The sequence below is a fragment of the Carettochelys insculpta genome, chromosome 22, assembly GCF_033958435.1.
Source record: "Carettochelys insculpta isolate YL-2023 chromosome 22, ASM3395843v1, whole genome shotgun sequence".
Taxonomy (NCBI): Eukaryota; Metazoa; Chordata; order Testudines; family Carettochelyidae; genus Carettochelys; species Carettochelys insculpta.
The window spans coordinates 9,429,073-9,445,330 of record NC_134158.1 but is presented as its reverse complement, the minus strand read 5'-3'; the positions used below and the strand labels follow the sequence as shown (position 1 = coordinate 9,445,330).

General features: G+C 55.1%; 2 protein-coding genes across 2 annotated transcripts; both read right to left on the bottom strand.

Moving 5' to 3' along the window:
* Window positions 1-4,793: 4,793 nt before the first annotated feature.
* PPP1R11 (protein phosphatase 1 regulatory inhibitor subunit 11) lies at window positions 4,794-9,173 on the bottom strand. The gene is made up of 3 exons (XM_075017360.1): window positions 8,966-9,173; window positions 5,822-5,930; window positions 4,794-5,171 (listed from the first exon to the last, which is right to left on the bottom strand). Exons 1-3 carry the CDS (start codon window positions 9,047-9,049, stop codon window positions 4,960-4,962), a joined length of 405 nt encoding a protein of 134 aa, XP_074873461.1. The 5' UTR covers window positions 9,050-9,173; the 3' UTR covers window positions 4,794-4,959.
* A 1,691-nt stretch (window positions 9,174-10,864) lies between these two features.
* POLR1H (RNA polymerase I subunit H) lies at window positions 10,865-15,833 on the bottom strand. Its single transcript, XM_075017361.1, has 5 exons — window positions 15,749-15,833; window positions 15,072-15,300; window positions 14,567-14,667; window positions 11,756-11,865; window positions 10,865-11,237 (listed from the first exon to the last, which is right to left on the bottom strand). Exons 2-5 carry the CDS (start codon window positions 15,199-15,201, stop codon window positions 11,213-11,215), a joined length of 366 nt encoding a protein of 121 aa, XP_074873462.1. The 5' UTR covers window positions 15,202-15,300; window positions 15,749-15,833; the 3' UTR covers window positions 10,865-11,212.
* Window positions 15,834-16,258: the final 425 nt, after the last annotated feature.

Sequence of the window (16,258 nt, the reverse complement as noted above, 5' to 3'; positions counted from 1 at the left end):
TGGTACTTACGGCTTCTGGTTTCTGTGTTGACAAGCCTGTTCTACGCTCTGCCTCTGTCCTCTGATCACCCTCTTGTTCTCGCTGGAGAATGAGTCACAGCCGCCTGCAGATGGGGGCAGGTCCTGGGGACCCCCCCACACTTGGTGATAGGGGATCACTCTGACCTTCTGGGAATCCCCCAATACACAGGGAGGGGGCTCCAGGGAAGGGCAGAAATCGGGGCAGAGCAGAGGCTTGTGGGGTTTGGGGCCATGGCCTCAGGATAACCCCTGCTTGGCTTGGTCCCCATGGCTCTGGCATTAAACCTGGTTGCTGGGTCAGCAGGGTGATCAGCCCTGGCCTTTCCAGGCTGGGTCCCGGGGGCAGAGAGCCCACAAAACTCATCACATATTTGGTCCTGAGTCTTTCTTCCTCCCGCTGCTAGGGGCTTTGGCTCAGGCTCAGCACCAGTCCAGCACCTCGGCGGGAGGAGGGCCCAGAACCTTTGAGGCTCTGGGCCAAAGCGTTTACAAACAGGAGTGAGAGTCATCCCAGAGGGCCAGTGTCTGGGAGACGGGAAATGACTGACCTTAAACAGAACTCAAGGGTACTGGCTCCCAGCCCCCCCCCGCACCCCTGAGCTGCCGGACCCCTCCGCTCCGCTCCCACAGCCAGGAACAGAACCCAGGCATCCTGGTTCCCAACCCCTCTCAGAGCCAGAAATAGAACCCAGGCATCCTGGTTCCCAGCCCCTAACCCCTCTCAGAGCCGGAAATAGAACCGAGGCGTCCTGGTTCCCAGACTGTGCCTCTCCCCACAGCTTTCACCACTATACCCCGCTCCTTTCCCACACTCAGAAATAGAACCCAAGTGTCCTAGTTCCCAGAGGTGGGAAGAGAACCCAGGCGAGCTGGCTCCCAGACTACCCCCCAGCTTTAACCATTAGACCCCACTTCCTTCCCAGACCCAGATATAAAATCTAGGGTGTCCCTTCTCCTTCCAGCCTGGGATAAGAACCCAGGAGTCCTGACACAGCTTCCCTGGTCTGACCTATCAGCCCTCACTCCCCTCCTGGAGCTAAGGAGAGAACCCAGCAGTCCTGACACACCCTCCCCCCATCTCAGCCACTAGAATCCCTCCTCTGGAGTAGGACACAGCAGTCCTGACTCCCAGCCACACCCCCTCGCCCCCCACGCTATCGTAGGCTACCCCACTGGCCCAGCCCCTGATGAAAACTGACAAACTCCTCTCCCAGGGCCCCTCCATCCCCCTCGACCTGCAGGCGGCGCTGTGCTGCTTTAGGCATTTCATGGGCAAAACCACAGCCCCGTCCAACAAAAGTCCCACGTCTGCTGCTCGTGCAGCAGGGCCGCCCTGACCCTGGCCAAGGACCAGCTCGGGTCATGACGGCTGATCTGCAGGAGACGCCTTCCTGTTGCAAGCAGCAAACGCAAGCCAGCTGCTCAGCCCCAGCCCAGACGACTGCCTTTCAGGATGGGGTGAGCCGTTCCTCTTGAGTCCAGCTGAATGGCTGTTCCCCAGCTGCTGTTCGCCCCCGACCCAGAGGTGGCTGCATTTCAGCACCAAGGAATCAACTCCTGTGCACCGTCGCCGATACCTGCTTGCTAGGCTCCACCCCAGAGGTGGCTGCATTTCAGCACCAAGCAATCATAAAAACGTAACAGCCACACTGGGGCCAGACCAAAGGTCCATCTAGGCCAGTATCCTGTCTGCCACCAGTGGCCAGGTGCCCCAGAGGGAACGAACCAAACCAGTCACGATCTCTCTCCTGCCGTCCATCTCCAGCTTCTGACAAAGAGAGGCCAGGGACACCATTCCTTACCCAGGCTGGCTAACACCCACTAATGGACCGAACCTCCATGATTTTATCTAACTCTTTTTTAAACCCTGTTACAGTCCCGGCCGTCATGGCCTCCTCTGGCCAGGAGCTCCCCAGGTCGGCTGTGAGAAGAACTTCCTTCTATCTGTTTTAAACCTGCCTCTACATTTCATTTGATAACCCCAACTTCGTATACTATGGGAACAAGCGCATCATCCGTCCTGACTCCCTTTCTCCGCACCGCTCATGATTTCATAGACCTCTTTCCTCTCCCCCCTTCGTCTCCTTTTTTCTAAGCTGCAAAGTCTTAGTCTCTTTCACCTCTCTTCACCCGAGACCCGTTCCAAACCCTCAATGTTTTAGTTGCCCTTGTCTGAACCCTTCCTGGGCACTCTTGCTGTTACCAGCTTGCGAGGCTCCACCCCAGCGGTGGCTGCATTCCCACAGCCGATGTACGATCTGCTGAGGACCTTCAGACGGAGAAGAAATATGGGAGGGTTAAGTGGGGTATTTAATCGCACAAGAACAGGTAAATGAGAACATCCTGCTCTTCCTCAGACAGTCCCTCTCCTGAAAGTGGGGTTCAAACCAATTCTACCTCCCAGCCCCACTCTGCTCTCTCTCTCCAGATCTCACTCCTCTCCCAGAGCTGGGAAACAAAAGCCCAGGAATCGTAGATCCCAGCAACCAGGTTCTAACCCCCAGACTTGCCGCCCAGCTCTGGGGGCGTACGCACACAGACAGTCGCTGCAGACACGATGGCAGCATAGAAGAAAATGACAATACCACCGCATATGATGCACAGTGGAGCTGTGAAACTCCCTGCTGCAGGACTCTCGTCCCCCAGGTCAGATACTTGCTGAAAGCAGAACACAACCTATGTGTAGATGGAAATTAAGCACCTTAACTTCAGGAGGTATAGAGAAAGCTTTCAGGGCAGTGAATGTATTGCGGGGGGGGTCAATAATAATTTTTCTTCTTAATTTAGAAAACAATGACTTCCAAGCCCTGATTTCTCCGCTGTGTAGGAGGACGCTTTGAAGGAACCAGCACGGAGGCAGCAAGGGAAGGGGATTTAGGAACTGCTTCGCAAAGACTGTTTTTCTCCCAGCTGGTTTGAGGCGTTTGAGACAAATGCAAAGAACGAGCGTTCCACTAAACACAAATCAACGGGGTGCGCTCACCTTCCAGGGTATCCACAACACCAGTTCGCAGTCACCCCGAGACTGCCGGGGAGACAACAGCTCAACTTCCAGCGAGCAAAAGAAAGCAAGCAGGAAGGAAAACCACCTTGCCCAGGTAAAATCAGACGAGCCTCCTTTATACATCAACACCACTGGCAGCGAGGAACAGGGAAACAAGGGAGGTTAAAGCTTTTGTTACACGGCCTCGGCGAAGCTCTGTGTGCTTTGGGGAGAGGGCAGGGCCGGGATGGACGGCTGCTGGTACAGCTGGTACAGTCGGAAGTGAGGGGTACCACTCCAGCCGGGCTAGCAGGGGGCTGGAGGTCAGGGCACTGGTGAAGCTGGGGAGGAGGGGTTAGCGGTTGTGAAGGAGGGTCATTGAGGAGGTGGCCATTCCTAGGGGGAATTCTGTTCACGTTCTGCGCACCACTTGGCTCCCCGCAGAAAACAGCTGCCAGAAAGCTGCCGCAGTTCGGCCTTTCAGTCACCAGGAGGCACCGTGGAGCTAGGACAGAGCAGGGGTGTCACAGCCAACCCCAGCTGCCACAGGGAAGAGGCGGCTTCTCTTTTTGGCAGGTCTGGAGAGAGGGGATACAGCCCGGGGCTGTCGGGGAGGGTCCCCCAGGGCTGAATGGGAATGGAGGTGCAGGGCCAGACAAGGCTGGGGAGACGGGCAGGCTGAGGGATGCAGGGACATACAGAGGAAGGCAGCAGCACATGGCAGGGTAGCTGAGTGGGGAGGTGCAGAGCCCTGAGGGGGAAAGACTACAGATCCTTGGACATCTGTATAAGGGGAGGCCCCCCCACCCCCAAAAGACTGCTCCGTACTTCTTCCAACTACACCCCGGCTCTTTCCCAGCAATGTACGTCCAGCAACTCATTGACAGACAGACAGACGGACAGACCCCCCGCGGCCACCACCCCAGCCTTTGCTCTGTCTCCCACGGCTGCGGGAAATACAGTTCTGCACCGTCACTCAAATCAGGGGTGTGGGCGTGAACTTTCCGGAGCACGACCGGCGGCTGGGGCTGAGGCTCACCTGACTCATTAAAGATCTCGAAATCGGTTCCCGGTTTTCCCTCTGCGCAGTCGCATTTCTACACCGATTCCCTTAAGATGTTAATGTTCTACAGACTTATTTTCTTCCACCTGCCAAAAGCATCGCCCCCCGCCCCATGAACATAACTGAAATCTTTACCGTTAGGATGACATCAGACAGGCTGGGGGATCGTGCAAACTGCAGGGAGGAAAAGTGGGGCCCCGACCTCAAACATGTCTCTCCCCCACCCCCCAAGATTTAAATGAATGATTACTCTGGTTTCCAGATCAAACATCCTTTCCTGCACCCTTTTCTGGTCGCACCCCAGGCACAATCGCCGACGGGTATTTCGAAATAACTCACCCACAACGATGGACGACACGGTGTTATTCTGAACAAATTAAATTAAACAGGCAGAATTTTGCAGAACTGGAAAATACTGAGGGTAGAATTTTTAAGGTGTTGGCGCAGAATTCCCCCAAGTGAAAGACCCCCCCAAGGGCTGGGTTGGGAGGGGGTGTGAGGCATGGAACTGGCAGGGCTGGGGGAGCAGGGGGAAGTGTGTTGGGGGTGGGACACGGGCAGGGCCGTGGGGGGAAGGGGCAGTGCATCAGGAAGGAGGGGCACCAGCAGGGCTGCGGGGAGAAGCCCAGGGCTGGGCTGGTAGGGGGCAGCACACAGGAAGGGGGGGACACCGGCACAGCTGTGTGCTCACCCCCTCGGAAAAGCAGCAGGCCATGGCCGCTCGCGTCACCGACACAGACGTTTAATGGAGAAGCACAGAGATGCGGCCAGCCTGTCCCTCGGTACATTCCACGCCGGGGCGCCGGCCAGGATGGATGGACGACGACAGCAGCTCGCAGGCCACCAGGCTCACGGACAGACGGACGCCCCGCTCAGTCCTGCGGGGCGGGGATCAGTGCTGCATGGCCGCAGCGTGGTTCTGGCCCGGCGGCTCGGCCCTGTGGGGGCTGCCACCCCCTGCAGCACCCCCGCCTCCCCTGCCAGGCCTCTCTCCCTTCCTGTGGCCCCGGATGCAGTGGGCGTTCCCGCAGCCCTCGTCCTCTTCGTCCTCGCTCTCCGTGGAGCTCTCACCGAAGGCCCGGGGCTTCTCGTAGATGCAGCAGCCTGGGTGGGGCAGGGACATGGTGGGGTGGGGGTCATAGGAGGTTGGGGAGAAACGGGGGGGGGGCACAGGGAGAGAGAGAGGAGGTCAGAGGGGGACAACGGGGGAACGAGGCCACAGGGGAGGTATACGGGGTGCGGGGAGAGAGCCAGAGGGGATCAGAACACCCCGCCCCCACCACACACACGGCACTATGGCCCAGGCCTGGGTGAGGGACGGGGGACTCCCCCCCAGCATCCGCTGGGACTCTCCTACTGAGAAGAGGAGGCTGGGAAGGGTCCCGCATGGTGATTACGTGCCTGTGTGAAACAGCTGAGCCCAGGGAGGGTTCCTGTTCGCAGGAGCTGCTGGCAGAGGAAGTCTGGGGGAGTCGAGAGGATCAAGGGGCACGGGGCTGGGTGGGGGGAGGGGGGCACTGGCTCTGATCTGGCCCCAGGGCAGGGGGGACGGCTGGCGCACGGGGTGGGACATCCAGCAATAATGCTGAGGCCAAGAGATTTGTGTTCAGCCCTGTGGAAGCCCAAGAGGGAAGGAGGGAGAACTCCCAGCTTGCCCCGCTCTGACCACTGCCCCCCGCACTGCCCTGCCTGTTCTAATGGAGCCGGCGAAGGGCTCTGCACTCGCCCAGGGAGGGGAAGCCGCTGCTACTCACATTTGGACGACCTACGGCCCAAGTGTTCGTTGTCCACCGTGTCGCTGGACCACTCGACTTTCTTGTCTGGTTTCCGCTTCCTCAGCTTGATGGTCAGGCTGCGGTTCTCCTGTAGGGTCGGAGCAGGAGACGGGTCATGGTGGGGATCAGACCAGGGCTGCTCAGGGATGAACCCTGGAGAAAGACCTTGGATGGCTCGGGCGGGTTAGCAGGGAGAGACCTAGGATGGCCGGGAGTACCGGGGTGCAAGGAGTAGGGGGCTCAGTAGGGGGTGCTCTTGCCAGGCAACCAGGCATATATTCCCATAAGGCCCCCCAAGAACCCAGCCCCACTGTGCATCTCTTCTGCACCATCTTGGAGACCACACTGGATTTCCTGGTGACCACCCCCCATGGTCGTCATGGCTCCTGTGCCATGCCGTTTCCATGGCTACCGTGCTGTGGCGGTCGCCGGGGTTATCACATTCCATGGCTACTAGAACCCCGTGTCCCATTGGCTGCTGATGGGCCCCACTGGCGCTCCACCCCGCTGCCATAGCTACAGCAGATGGCGGTGGCCATGACGGCCACCAGGAATGTCACCATGGCTAGCACGCCCTATTCCATTCTAAGATGGCGCCCCACTCCTGCTTCCTGTGGTCCCCATAATGCTGGCCACGTTAACCTGGGTACCACGCCCACCCATCACGTGGATGGTTGCCGTGCCAACCACCGCCCCCACTTCCACAGCAACCGTTGCTTTGACACCCACACCCTGCAGTTGCCGTGGCTCCTTCGGTCGCTGTGACAACCCACATTGCAGCATCCCTGATGGGAACGTTGGGGGGTGCATGTGAGTGAAGAGAGGGGGGCCAGTGCGGGGGCCTCTGAATGGGTTTTTTAAACTAACACTGCCCCATTGTTAATCCATCCCTAGCATCCACCAGAGAGAAAACTTTTCAGTCAAAACTGGGGTTGATTTTAATGGGGAAAATCCAAGCCGCTTGAAATCAGAGAAATAGAAATCACATAAATCTTCACTTTCCTCTGCAATCCCCACCACCCCCTCTCAGGGGATTGGAGATTTGTTAGTCAAAATTCCCATGACTTTATATTTAACAGCTCCCATTACTGGGACACTATATTTTTAAAAAACCCTGACACTAAGACACCTATTTCCAATGATTTTAACACCTGACATTTAACTCCCACAGCTTTGCCATTTGATATTAAATCACCCAAACTGAAAATGCCACAAATTCGCATGACTTTATAAGAAGCATGCCCAATTCTAAATAAAACTTAAGTGACCTTGGGATCCAGTTAATGCCCTAAATTTATAAACTCTCCTACCCCACCCTGCTGAATGATTTTATATTAACACCACAAAAAATTTAATCCCTCAAAATTCCCATGATTGCACAAACAACCCCAAATTAAAAGAGACTTTTCAAATCTACGGGATTTTACCTTTATAACCCCCAACTCCACCAAAGCCCCTCAGTTAGTCCCTCCACTATAAAGCACACAATCCCTTGAGAGGCTTTTATGTTAAACTCTCCAAAAATTTATGAAGCCACCAAATACATGGGATTATTTATTAAATCTTCCCGAAAAAGTATAAATCCCAACTCCCTGAGATTTTAAATTCCCCTCACCCAAATAACTGACAAATCCAGGGATTTGGTTTAATAAAATGCAAATTTCACAACCCCCACCCCCATGCTGCAATTTTATATTATCCACTTTCTGCTCCTGATGTTGTACAATATCCCAAATTCCCAGGATTTTATACTAACTGCGCCCAAAAAAGTCTGTAGTTTTACATTAACCCCCAAATATATGAAAATAAGACCAAATGCCTGGCATTTTGTTACCCCCCCACAGAAAAAAAAAGTTCATAAAACCCACCCAAACTGTTGAAATTTTATATTAAGCCCCCACATACACAGACCTCACAAATCCCTGGGATTTTATCCTAAGCACCCCCCACCCCCGTCTTGGAAATTTTAAAATAACTCCCCAAATACATTAAAACATTTTACACTTCCCCCCCTCCCCAACTTCATAAAGCCGCTCCAAATCCTTGGGATTTTACATGCATCTGATGAAGCGGGTCTTTGCCCCTGAAAGCTGATGCTCCAAAATATCTGTTAGTCTATAAGGTGCCACAAGACCCTTGTTGTTCTGGGATTTTATAGCAACCCACCAAACCTTTGGGGTTTCAACAACTCTCCAAATATATGAAAACCAAATCTCTGGGAATTTATGTTACCTCTACCCCCCAAAAAATCTATAAACCTGCCCCAAATCCTTAGGGTTTGATATTTACCTCTGCAAAAGTCATGCCTTAAAATGCTAGAACTTTTGTTAAAAACCCACACCTGAAAAATTCTAAAATTCCACAGTTTGGGGGGGGGTTTATATTGAGCCCCCTAAAATTAGAAAAACCCCTAATCCCTGAATTTTACATTAACCCCCCCAAACATTAGATAAAACCCAAATCCCTGGATTTTAAACTAACACCCCGAAATGATAAAACCCCAGATCTCAGGAATTTAAACTAAGACCCCCAAATTATAAAACCCCAAAGTCTCTGGATTTTACATTAACCCCCATTAGAAAAAAAATCCAAACCCTAGGATTTTACTGACCCCCCAAAAATTATAAAAACCCCAAATTGTGGGATTTTATATTGACCCCAACCACAAAGTATCAGCCCCTCAAATCCCTGGCTTTTACATTGAACCCCCCAAAATTACAAAACCCCAAAATCCCAGGATTGTAAACTAGCCCCCTCCAAAATTACAAAAAGCCCAAATCCCGGGATTCTACATTAACCCCCCCGCATCAATTATAAAAAAAAAGTATTAAAAAAAACCCAAATTTGAGGATTTTATGTTGCCCCCCCAAAAAATTATGAAAAAAACCCAAATTTGGGGATTTTAAATTAACCCCCCCCCAAAATTATTTAAAAATTGGGGATTTTATGTTGTCCCCCAAAAAAATATTAAAAACCCCAATTGTGGGATTTTTACATGGCCCCCCCATGAGTCGGCCCCCCAGACCCCTGGTTTTTAAACAACCCCCCCCCCCAAAAAAAATTATAAAAGACCCAAATCCCGGGATTTTACCCCGGCCCCGATCCGGGCCCGATCCCGCTCACCGGCTCGGCGCTGACGGTCTCGGTGACGGTGCTGCTGGCGGCCCCCACGCCCGCCGCCCCGCTGGCCGCCGTCGCCTCCGCCATGGCGCTGCCCGGACCCCGCCCGCCGCGGGCCCGGTTGCCGGGGGGAAGGGTCTGCGCCGCGCACCGCCCCTACCTCGCGGCCCGGGCTCTGCCAACGCCCTCCGCACGCGCCACTTCCGGCCGGCTTCCCGCTTCCGGGGGCGCGTCCCTCCCAGAAAGCCGCTCCCCCCACCCCAACTCCGCCCCGCTGGGGATTCTGGGAGTGCGCGGCGCGGCTTCCGCCGTATGGGTGGGGCGCATGCGCAGTCGGGGAAAAGGGCCGGGAAGGCGGGAGCAGGCGCCAAGTGTGGCCTGATTCGTGACGCCTGCCGCGAAGGGGCGGGGCTAATGTGAAGCTCCGCCCCTCGGGCAGCCTGAACTGTCACGTGATGGGACTCAGGGGGACGGGGCGGGGAAGGGACCGGGCTCAATGTGGTCATGGAGGGCACATGTGGGGGTGGGGGGATAGAGTGGGGGGTCAGTGGGACCCTGGGGGGGCCACATGAGGAGGTGGGGGGTCAGTTGGACCATAGTGGGATAGAGTGGGGGGGGTCAGTGGGACCCTGGGGGGGCCACATGAGGAGGTGGGGGGTCAGTGGGACCATAGTGGGATAGAGTGGGGGGTCAGTGGGACCCTGGGGGGGCCACATGAGGAGGTGGGGGGTTGGAGTGGGGGGTCAGTGGGACCATAGTGGGATAGAGTGGGGGGTCAGTGGGACCCTGGGGGGCCACATGAGGATGGGGGGGGTTGGAGTGGGGGGTCAGTGGGACCATGGGTGGTACATATAGGGGGTGGGGGGTGCTTAGTGGGCAGCTCTGGGGGAAGCTGGGGCAGGAGAGGGGCTACAGCAGAAAGTGCTCAAAGGGACGTGGGGCCAGAGGGCTGGGGGGGTGGGATGCCGTTGGGGGGGACAAAAGGAGGAAGATGTGGGCAGGTTCAGGGATGGGGGCTCAGTGGGTTGAGGGAGGATATAGAGGGCAGGACTAATTAGGGCTCTGCGGGGAGGGAGGCTCTGAGGGGAGGGAAAATAGGGGGCACACGGCTGATGGGGGTGGGGGGGCAGGGCCTGAGTGGACCAGTCCTGCGGTGCAGGCTGGTTGCATGGGGGTCAGAGAGAGGCAAGAAGTTTTCTTGGTGATGGAGGTGAAGAAGGGGCTGGGCTGACTTCAGGGGTTCTATGGGGAGCTGAAGGGGGGAGGAGCTAATTGGGGGGGAACGGGGAATAAGCAGCGGGCGGGGAAGGGGAAGCTCTAGGAGGGTGAGGTCTGTGAAGAGGGGACACAGGGAGTGATGGCGGAGAGTGGGGGGCAGGGGATCTGGAGGGAGAAGCAGGGAGCGAGCTGGCTGGGCACCCCGGAGGGCCTCCAATGGGGAGAACAGGTGAGCATCAGTACTGAAGGGTGGACCAGACTCTGCCCACGGCATCGCTAGGGATGGTCTGGCAAGGGAGGAAGGTGCTGTCAGTGTTTCAGTAGGGAACTCAGAGCACCTGGCTTCAATTCCTGCCTCAGTCCCTGACTGAGTGTGGGATCTTGGGCAAGTCCTTCACTTCTCCATGCCTGTTCCCCCACCCACCCATTGGCAGCTCTTTGGGGGCAGGGACTGTCTCTCGCTGTGTCTGTGCAGCGCTCGGCCCAACAGGGCCCTGATCTCAGCTGGGGCAGGGACTGTGTCTGCGCAGTGTGAATAGGGGAAGAGTTGCAAATTCAGGACATGTTGTGCCGGGGGGAGTTGGTCAGGGCGAGTGGGGAGCTGGGCCCCCAGAAATAAACCCACCGTATATTGGTTGTTACTGCAACACAAGCAGTCTGGTTTCCTCACTGCCCAGGAGAACAGTAACACACAGAGGTTATGAACAAAATAGGATTTTATTTACTTCTGGGAGGAGAGTGGGCTGAGAGCAACGCCAGGAAACATGCTCCCAGGGATCCCCACCTGGGCTGGCCTCCGGAGCCCACCCTCGTGAAACAGGGGTGCACCCCCCACATTCTCCCACAAAGCGTTCATGCCCCTCCTTTGCTCCGTTGGATTCGAGGGCCCCCCCCGCTGCAAAGGCTGGGTGGTGGCTATCAGCCCGGGCCCGAACCAAGGAAAGGATTTCGTTAAGAGGTAAGGCCAGTTATCCAGGATAAAGACGGTGGGTGTTAGACCCAGATTTCTCTGATCCACGGCCGCTGCTCCGTTCAAGAGTCTTCCTTCTCCTGAAACCTGTGCCCAATGAAAGCCAACCATCAGTCCTGTGCAGAAGCTCTGGTTGATTTTTACCAATCTGTGGAACTCCCTGCTGCAGGATATTGCTAACTACACCGTAAACCTGCAAGTTATGCGGAAGTTGCTTTCCTGCAACACCCACGTAATGCAAATTTTTGTGCAAGTTTTTTTTTTTTCTCCCTGAGCATTTCCTTATTTTTTGGCAGGTGGCCTTTAAAGAAGGAACTGAGATCGGCTTAGCCAATGAGGATGTACAGCCAAAACCTAGGCTGCCTGAGAACAGGTGCAGGGCTCCCTGCTTGTTTTTCCCCATCCCGTGTGCAGAATAAATTTTATTATGTGCCCCGAGGCAGTAATGGATGTGCACCACCATAGAAACACACGCTGCTGTCTGTGGGCGCTCTGCTAATCAGCTGGGCAGCACCTGAAGCTCTCCTTAGTCTCAGCTTACAGGCAACACTGGACAGATCTCCTTGGCCTCTCACAAGAGCAACGGGGAAGGACGGGCGCCTTACTTGCACTGGCTGCAGGTGTAGAAAACGGTCTGTCCTTCATCCGCGGATCTCATCTGCCGGGTGTGATACACCATCCCCTCGTGGCCACACTGGGGGCATTTCCTGTCGATCTGAAAAGATCACGAGGGCTGAGTCGAAGCCGGGCGAGGAAGATTCCCTCCCACCCCTGCAAAAGGAAAAAAAAAAAAAAATCCTCCACTGCGATAAGAAAAGAAGTCACTCAAGGTGTAGGAGTCTGGGTGACCCCCCGTCTTGACCAAAGTAACAGCGTCTGCCCTGTCTGTACCGGCCAGAGTACAGACCAGCTCAGGTCCGTCTAACCCGGGGATTCTTAACCTTCACTGCAGCCTGCGCTCCTCTGGTTCTCAAAGTATGTTCTCGCACCCCTTATCAAAAATGGAGATGGGGGGGGCCGTACACTTTTAAATGCATTTTAAATATATGTAAAATAATTTCATGTTATTACTCACCACAAACAATAGCACAGCAGGCGTACAAAAATACGCAAGCATCACCCCGAGATGTTGCGGCGTTTTGCTGTGGAAGCCAACTGGACCTGATGCGCTAACAGTGAGCGGCTAAACGAATTCAAACAAAGCCGCTGCCCTGCCACATCGTCAGCTGTGCATGCGTCAAGAATTAATGCCGCCACATGGCGGTCCGCTGTATTTTCTAGGCAGATGATTTCACTACAGTTCGCTTAAAAATTTGAAAATAAACGTTTTGCTTATGTATTCCAGCAACCGTTAAAAAAGGTATAATGTTAATAAATACACAGGTTTGATGAAGCAAAGTCGTATTTACAGGCCTGGGCTTCATTTGTGTTTTTGATGATTTACCTTCTAAAAAAAAAATCTGCTGTCTCACACTGCCAGAAAGGGGATCACACACCGCCCCCGGGGGTGCGTGCACCCCAGGTTAGGAACCACTGGTCTAACCTGAGCAAGTGCACGCAGGCAGGCCCGAGGGGGAGCTGAATTTTTTTTGTAGCATCATTTCTCTTTCCTACTATAGTCTGCGTCTCCACTGGGACGCTACGTCAAAATAGCTTATTTCGATGTAGTGAAATTGAAATAAGCTATTTCGACGCGTAGCGTCCACACATCCTCCAGGGCTGGTGCCATCGACATTCAATGTCGATGTAGGAAAGCGCTACGTCAAAATGGGCCCCGCAGGGGAGCGTCTACACACAAAAGCAGCCCCGATTGGAATAAGGGGGCTAGGAAAGCCTGCGGACAGGGTCACAGGGTGGACTAGCCCTCCTGGGGCAACAGCAAGCTGCTCCCTTAAAAGGTCCCTCCCAGACACACACGGCCTGCACAGCACGAGGTCCCCAGAGCCGACAACCAGTTGCAGACCCCATGCAAGCAACATGGACCCTCAGCTGCAGCAGCTGCAGCCAGAAGCCCTGGGCTAAGGGCTACTGCATGCTGCAACCATAGAGCCCCACAGGGGCTGGACAGAGTGTCTCTCAACCCCTCAGCTGATGGCTGCCATGGAGGACCCTGCTATTTCGACATAGCGGGATATGGCTCGTCTACGCACGCCCTACTTCGACGTTGAACATCGAGTAGGGCGCTATTCCCATCTCCAGACAGGAATAGCAATTTCAACGTCTCGCCACCTAACGTCGATTTCAACGTCGAAATAGCACACGGTGCACGTAGACGCAACGCATGCTATTTCGACGTTGTGCCAGCTACTTCAAAGTAGCCGGCTAGTGTAGACGCACCCATAACGGGACCTGCCAGCGCCGGGGTCACTGGTCCTGGAACGTTTCATTTGAGATGAGTGGAATCTTTCAGATACAGCCCTGGAACTGCTAATTAATCACAGAATTATTAAAACGACCAAGTCGAGTATAAATAGTGTTGAAAAAGGGATAATCCATGGAAGGAACTGGATAAAGGAATCCCACTACAAGTTGAAACTCTCTCATCAGGCACCCTCAGGACCTGACCGGTGCTGGATGAGAGAATTTGCGATACGATGGGAGGTCAATATTTTCTAGCTCATTACCAACACTTCCACTGCTTACTGGGCTCTTAGAAGACATCGAGGGGTAAATTACAACTAAATAACAGCACAGAACTCTGTATTGGCAATGAAATTGATCTGAAGAAGTGGGTCTGGCCCACGAAAGCTCGTCACCAAATACATCATTTTGTCAGTCTTTAAAGTGCAGCATTTCTGCTGCTTTGTTCTGTTTTTGCACAGAACACAGAGCCAGGGCTGGTGGCTGGAAACAAACTTGAGGGGACCGCAGGAAACATGGCCACACCCATGAGAAACAGTCATCCGGCTAACTAATATCCTGCCACATGACGGAGCTTGCTGGACAAGTGTTGGATTAGCGGGATTCAACCTGGACCTTATTTACTGCAACTAGAAGCTAAACCAAGGTGGCCCTGGTGTGTGGGAAAGAGGCCACTACCTTCAACCTGACTATTGTAAGCTTGCTAACGGTAGAACAGGGTATGGGTTATAAAAATCAATTCATGTAAATTCATATCACTAGAACAGAGTACCTTGTGTACTGTCCTGGGTGTAGCTATTACTATGCTGTCATTTATTATATGCCTTGACATAGATCTATGTAATTCTGCTTTATTTATCTGAGCTATTTTGTGTAGTAATAAAGTTAAGAGTTTATCCCTCGTGGTGACTGGCTCCTTTTGAATTCAAAGCCTTGCACACACGTGATAGTCCCAGTCACGTGACAATATACCGGTAGGACCCCCTGCTGCAGGAAGTTAATAGAATTCAGAGATGAGTTGTCCTTCCCGCCTGTTCACAGCCATTCCTACTCACCACAGGTCCCTTGACCTCCTGTCCATCGTCCATCGTCATCACAGCTATGGAGCCCAGCTTGTTGAACTCGACACAAGACTGGACCACCCTCCCTTCGAAATCTGCCAAGGAAGAGCACAGGCACACTGGGGAACTGGTGCACCAGAGAGGCATGAATGCATTTTAGACACTGTTCAGACAGCCAGACCTGACCTCATTCCCCTTCTAGAGCTGGGACTAGAACCCAGGAGTCCTGGCTCCCAGCCAGCGCTCCTTCTAATTTCTTCCATCCATGGGCAGAATAAATTTTATTGTGTGCACCAAGGCATGGGTTGATGTGCGCCACCTGTAGCAACACAGGCTGCCGGCTGTGGGTGCTCTGCCAATCAGCCGGGTGGCACCTGAATTGCTCCTGGGTGGCGGCCCAAGGGGGCACTAACCACCAGCCCCCGCTCCCCACCCTGCAGAATTTCGCCAGTGGCCAGAGGAGGGTTCCCAGCGTAGTCTGTGCAGCTACAGCCCCCACCTCGGATGTCGATGGAGAAGGAGCAGCGCACACAGGTCACCTCGTCCTGGACACCCGGCAGCGGCAGGACGGTGCCACACTCAGGGCAGAAATCCAGGTCCGACTGGAAGCAGGAGGTGCCCGGTTCCATGGCTGCAAGAGAAGCCCCTTGGGGGAACTGCGCAGGCGGCAGCAGTGCTGTGAGCTCTGGCCGGGCGGGACAGGCCCCCCGAGTCCCGGGGGCGGGATCCTGGTAGGAGAGGCCAAACGCAGGGCTTGTTTGCGTCAATTCCTGCCCCCTGGTACCCCTAATGCCCCATAACCACATGCCAACCCACCCCCACCGCTGCCCCCACACCCCACCCCAGCCTTGTCCTTACACCCCACCCCCACTACCCCCACCTGCCCCAGCCCACACCTCAATCCCCCCCACAGCCCACATCCACTGCCCCCAGCCCCCCAACCTTCCCTCCCACCCCGACCCACCCCACCACTGCCCTCATTCCTGGACCCTCCTACCCCAATCCCCCAGCCCCATCGCCCCTACCTTCCCCACCACTGCCCCCCACCCTCATTTCTGCCCCCCCCCCACTGCCCACAGTCCCCCCTCCCGCCTCCTGCAAAGGGCAGGTCCCGATCCTGTAATCGGCCCCCTCTCCTGATTCCCCCGCCCCCAGCGCCCCCGAACCCTCAGGCACCTCCGCTGCGCGCCTCCCCAGCTGGCCCCGGCTCCCACGTGTCGGAGCGTTCGGAACAGACAACGCCTGCGGGGCGAGGGATAGAGCGGCCGGTCCTCCAGAGGAGTAGAGCAGGCGCGGCAGAGTGTCACCCCCTAGGGCTTGGCGCTCAGCCAGCAGGCCGGCCCCGCCCCCTCCTGCTCTCCCCATGGCCCTCCCCCGCGCCCCCCAGCTCGCCCAGGCCCTCCCCCTTGCTCTGCTTGCCTGCACTGCCCCGGGGATGGGCGCTCCAGGCACGGGTGTCTCCCAGGGCAGCGGTGGGGAAAGTAGTCCAAAAGTTACTTGAGTAGAAGTACAGGTGCGGCGGGGGGTGTACTTAAGTACAAGTCACTGGCGTTCCTCTAGAAAGGTACTTGAGTGAAAGTACAGGCGCACAAACTGCTTCAGTAAAAAGTACAGATGCAAACTACTTGAGTAAAAGTACGCACCAACCGCTTGCCTGAGTATAGGCTAAACTACTTGAGTAAGACG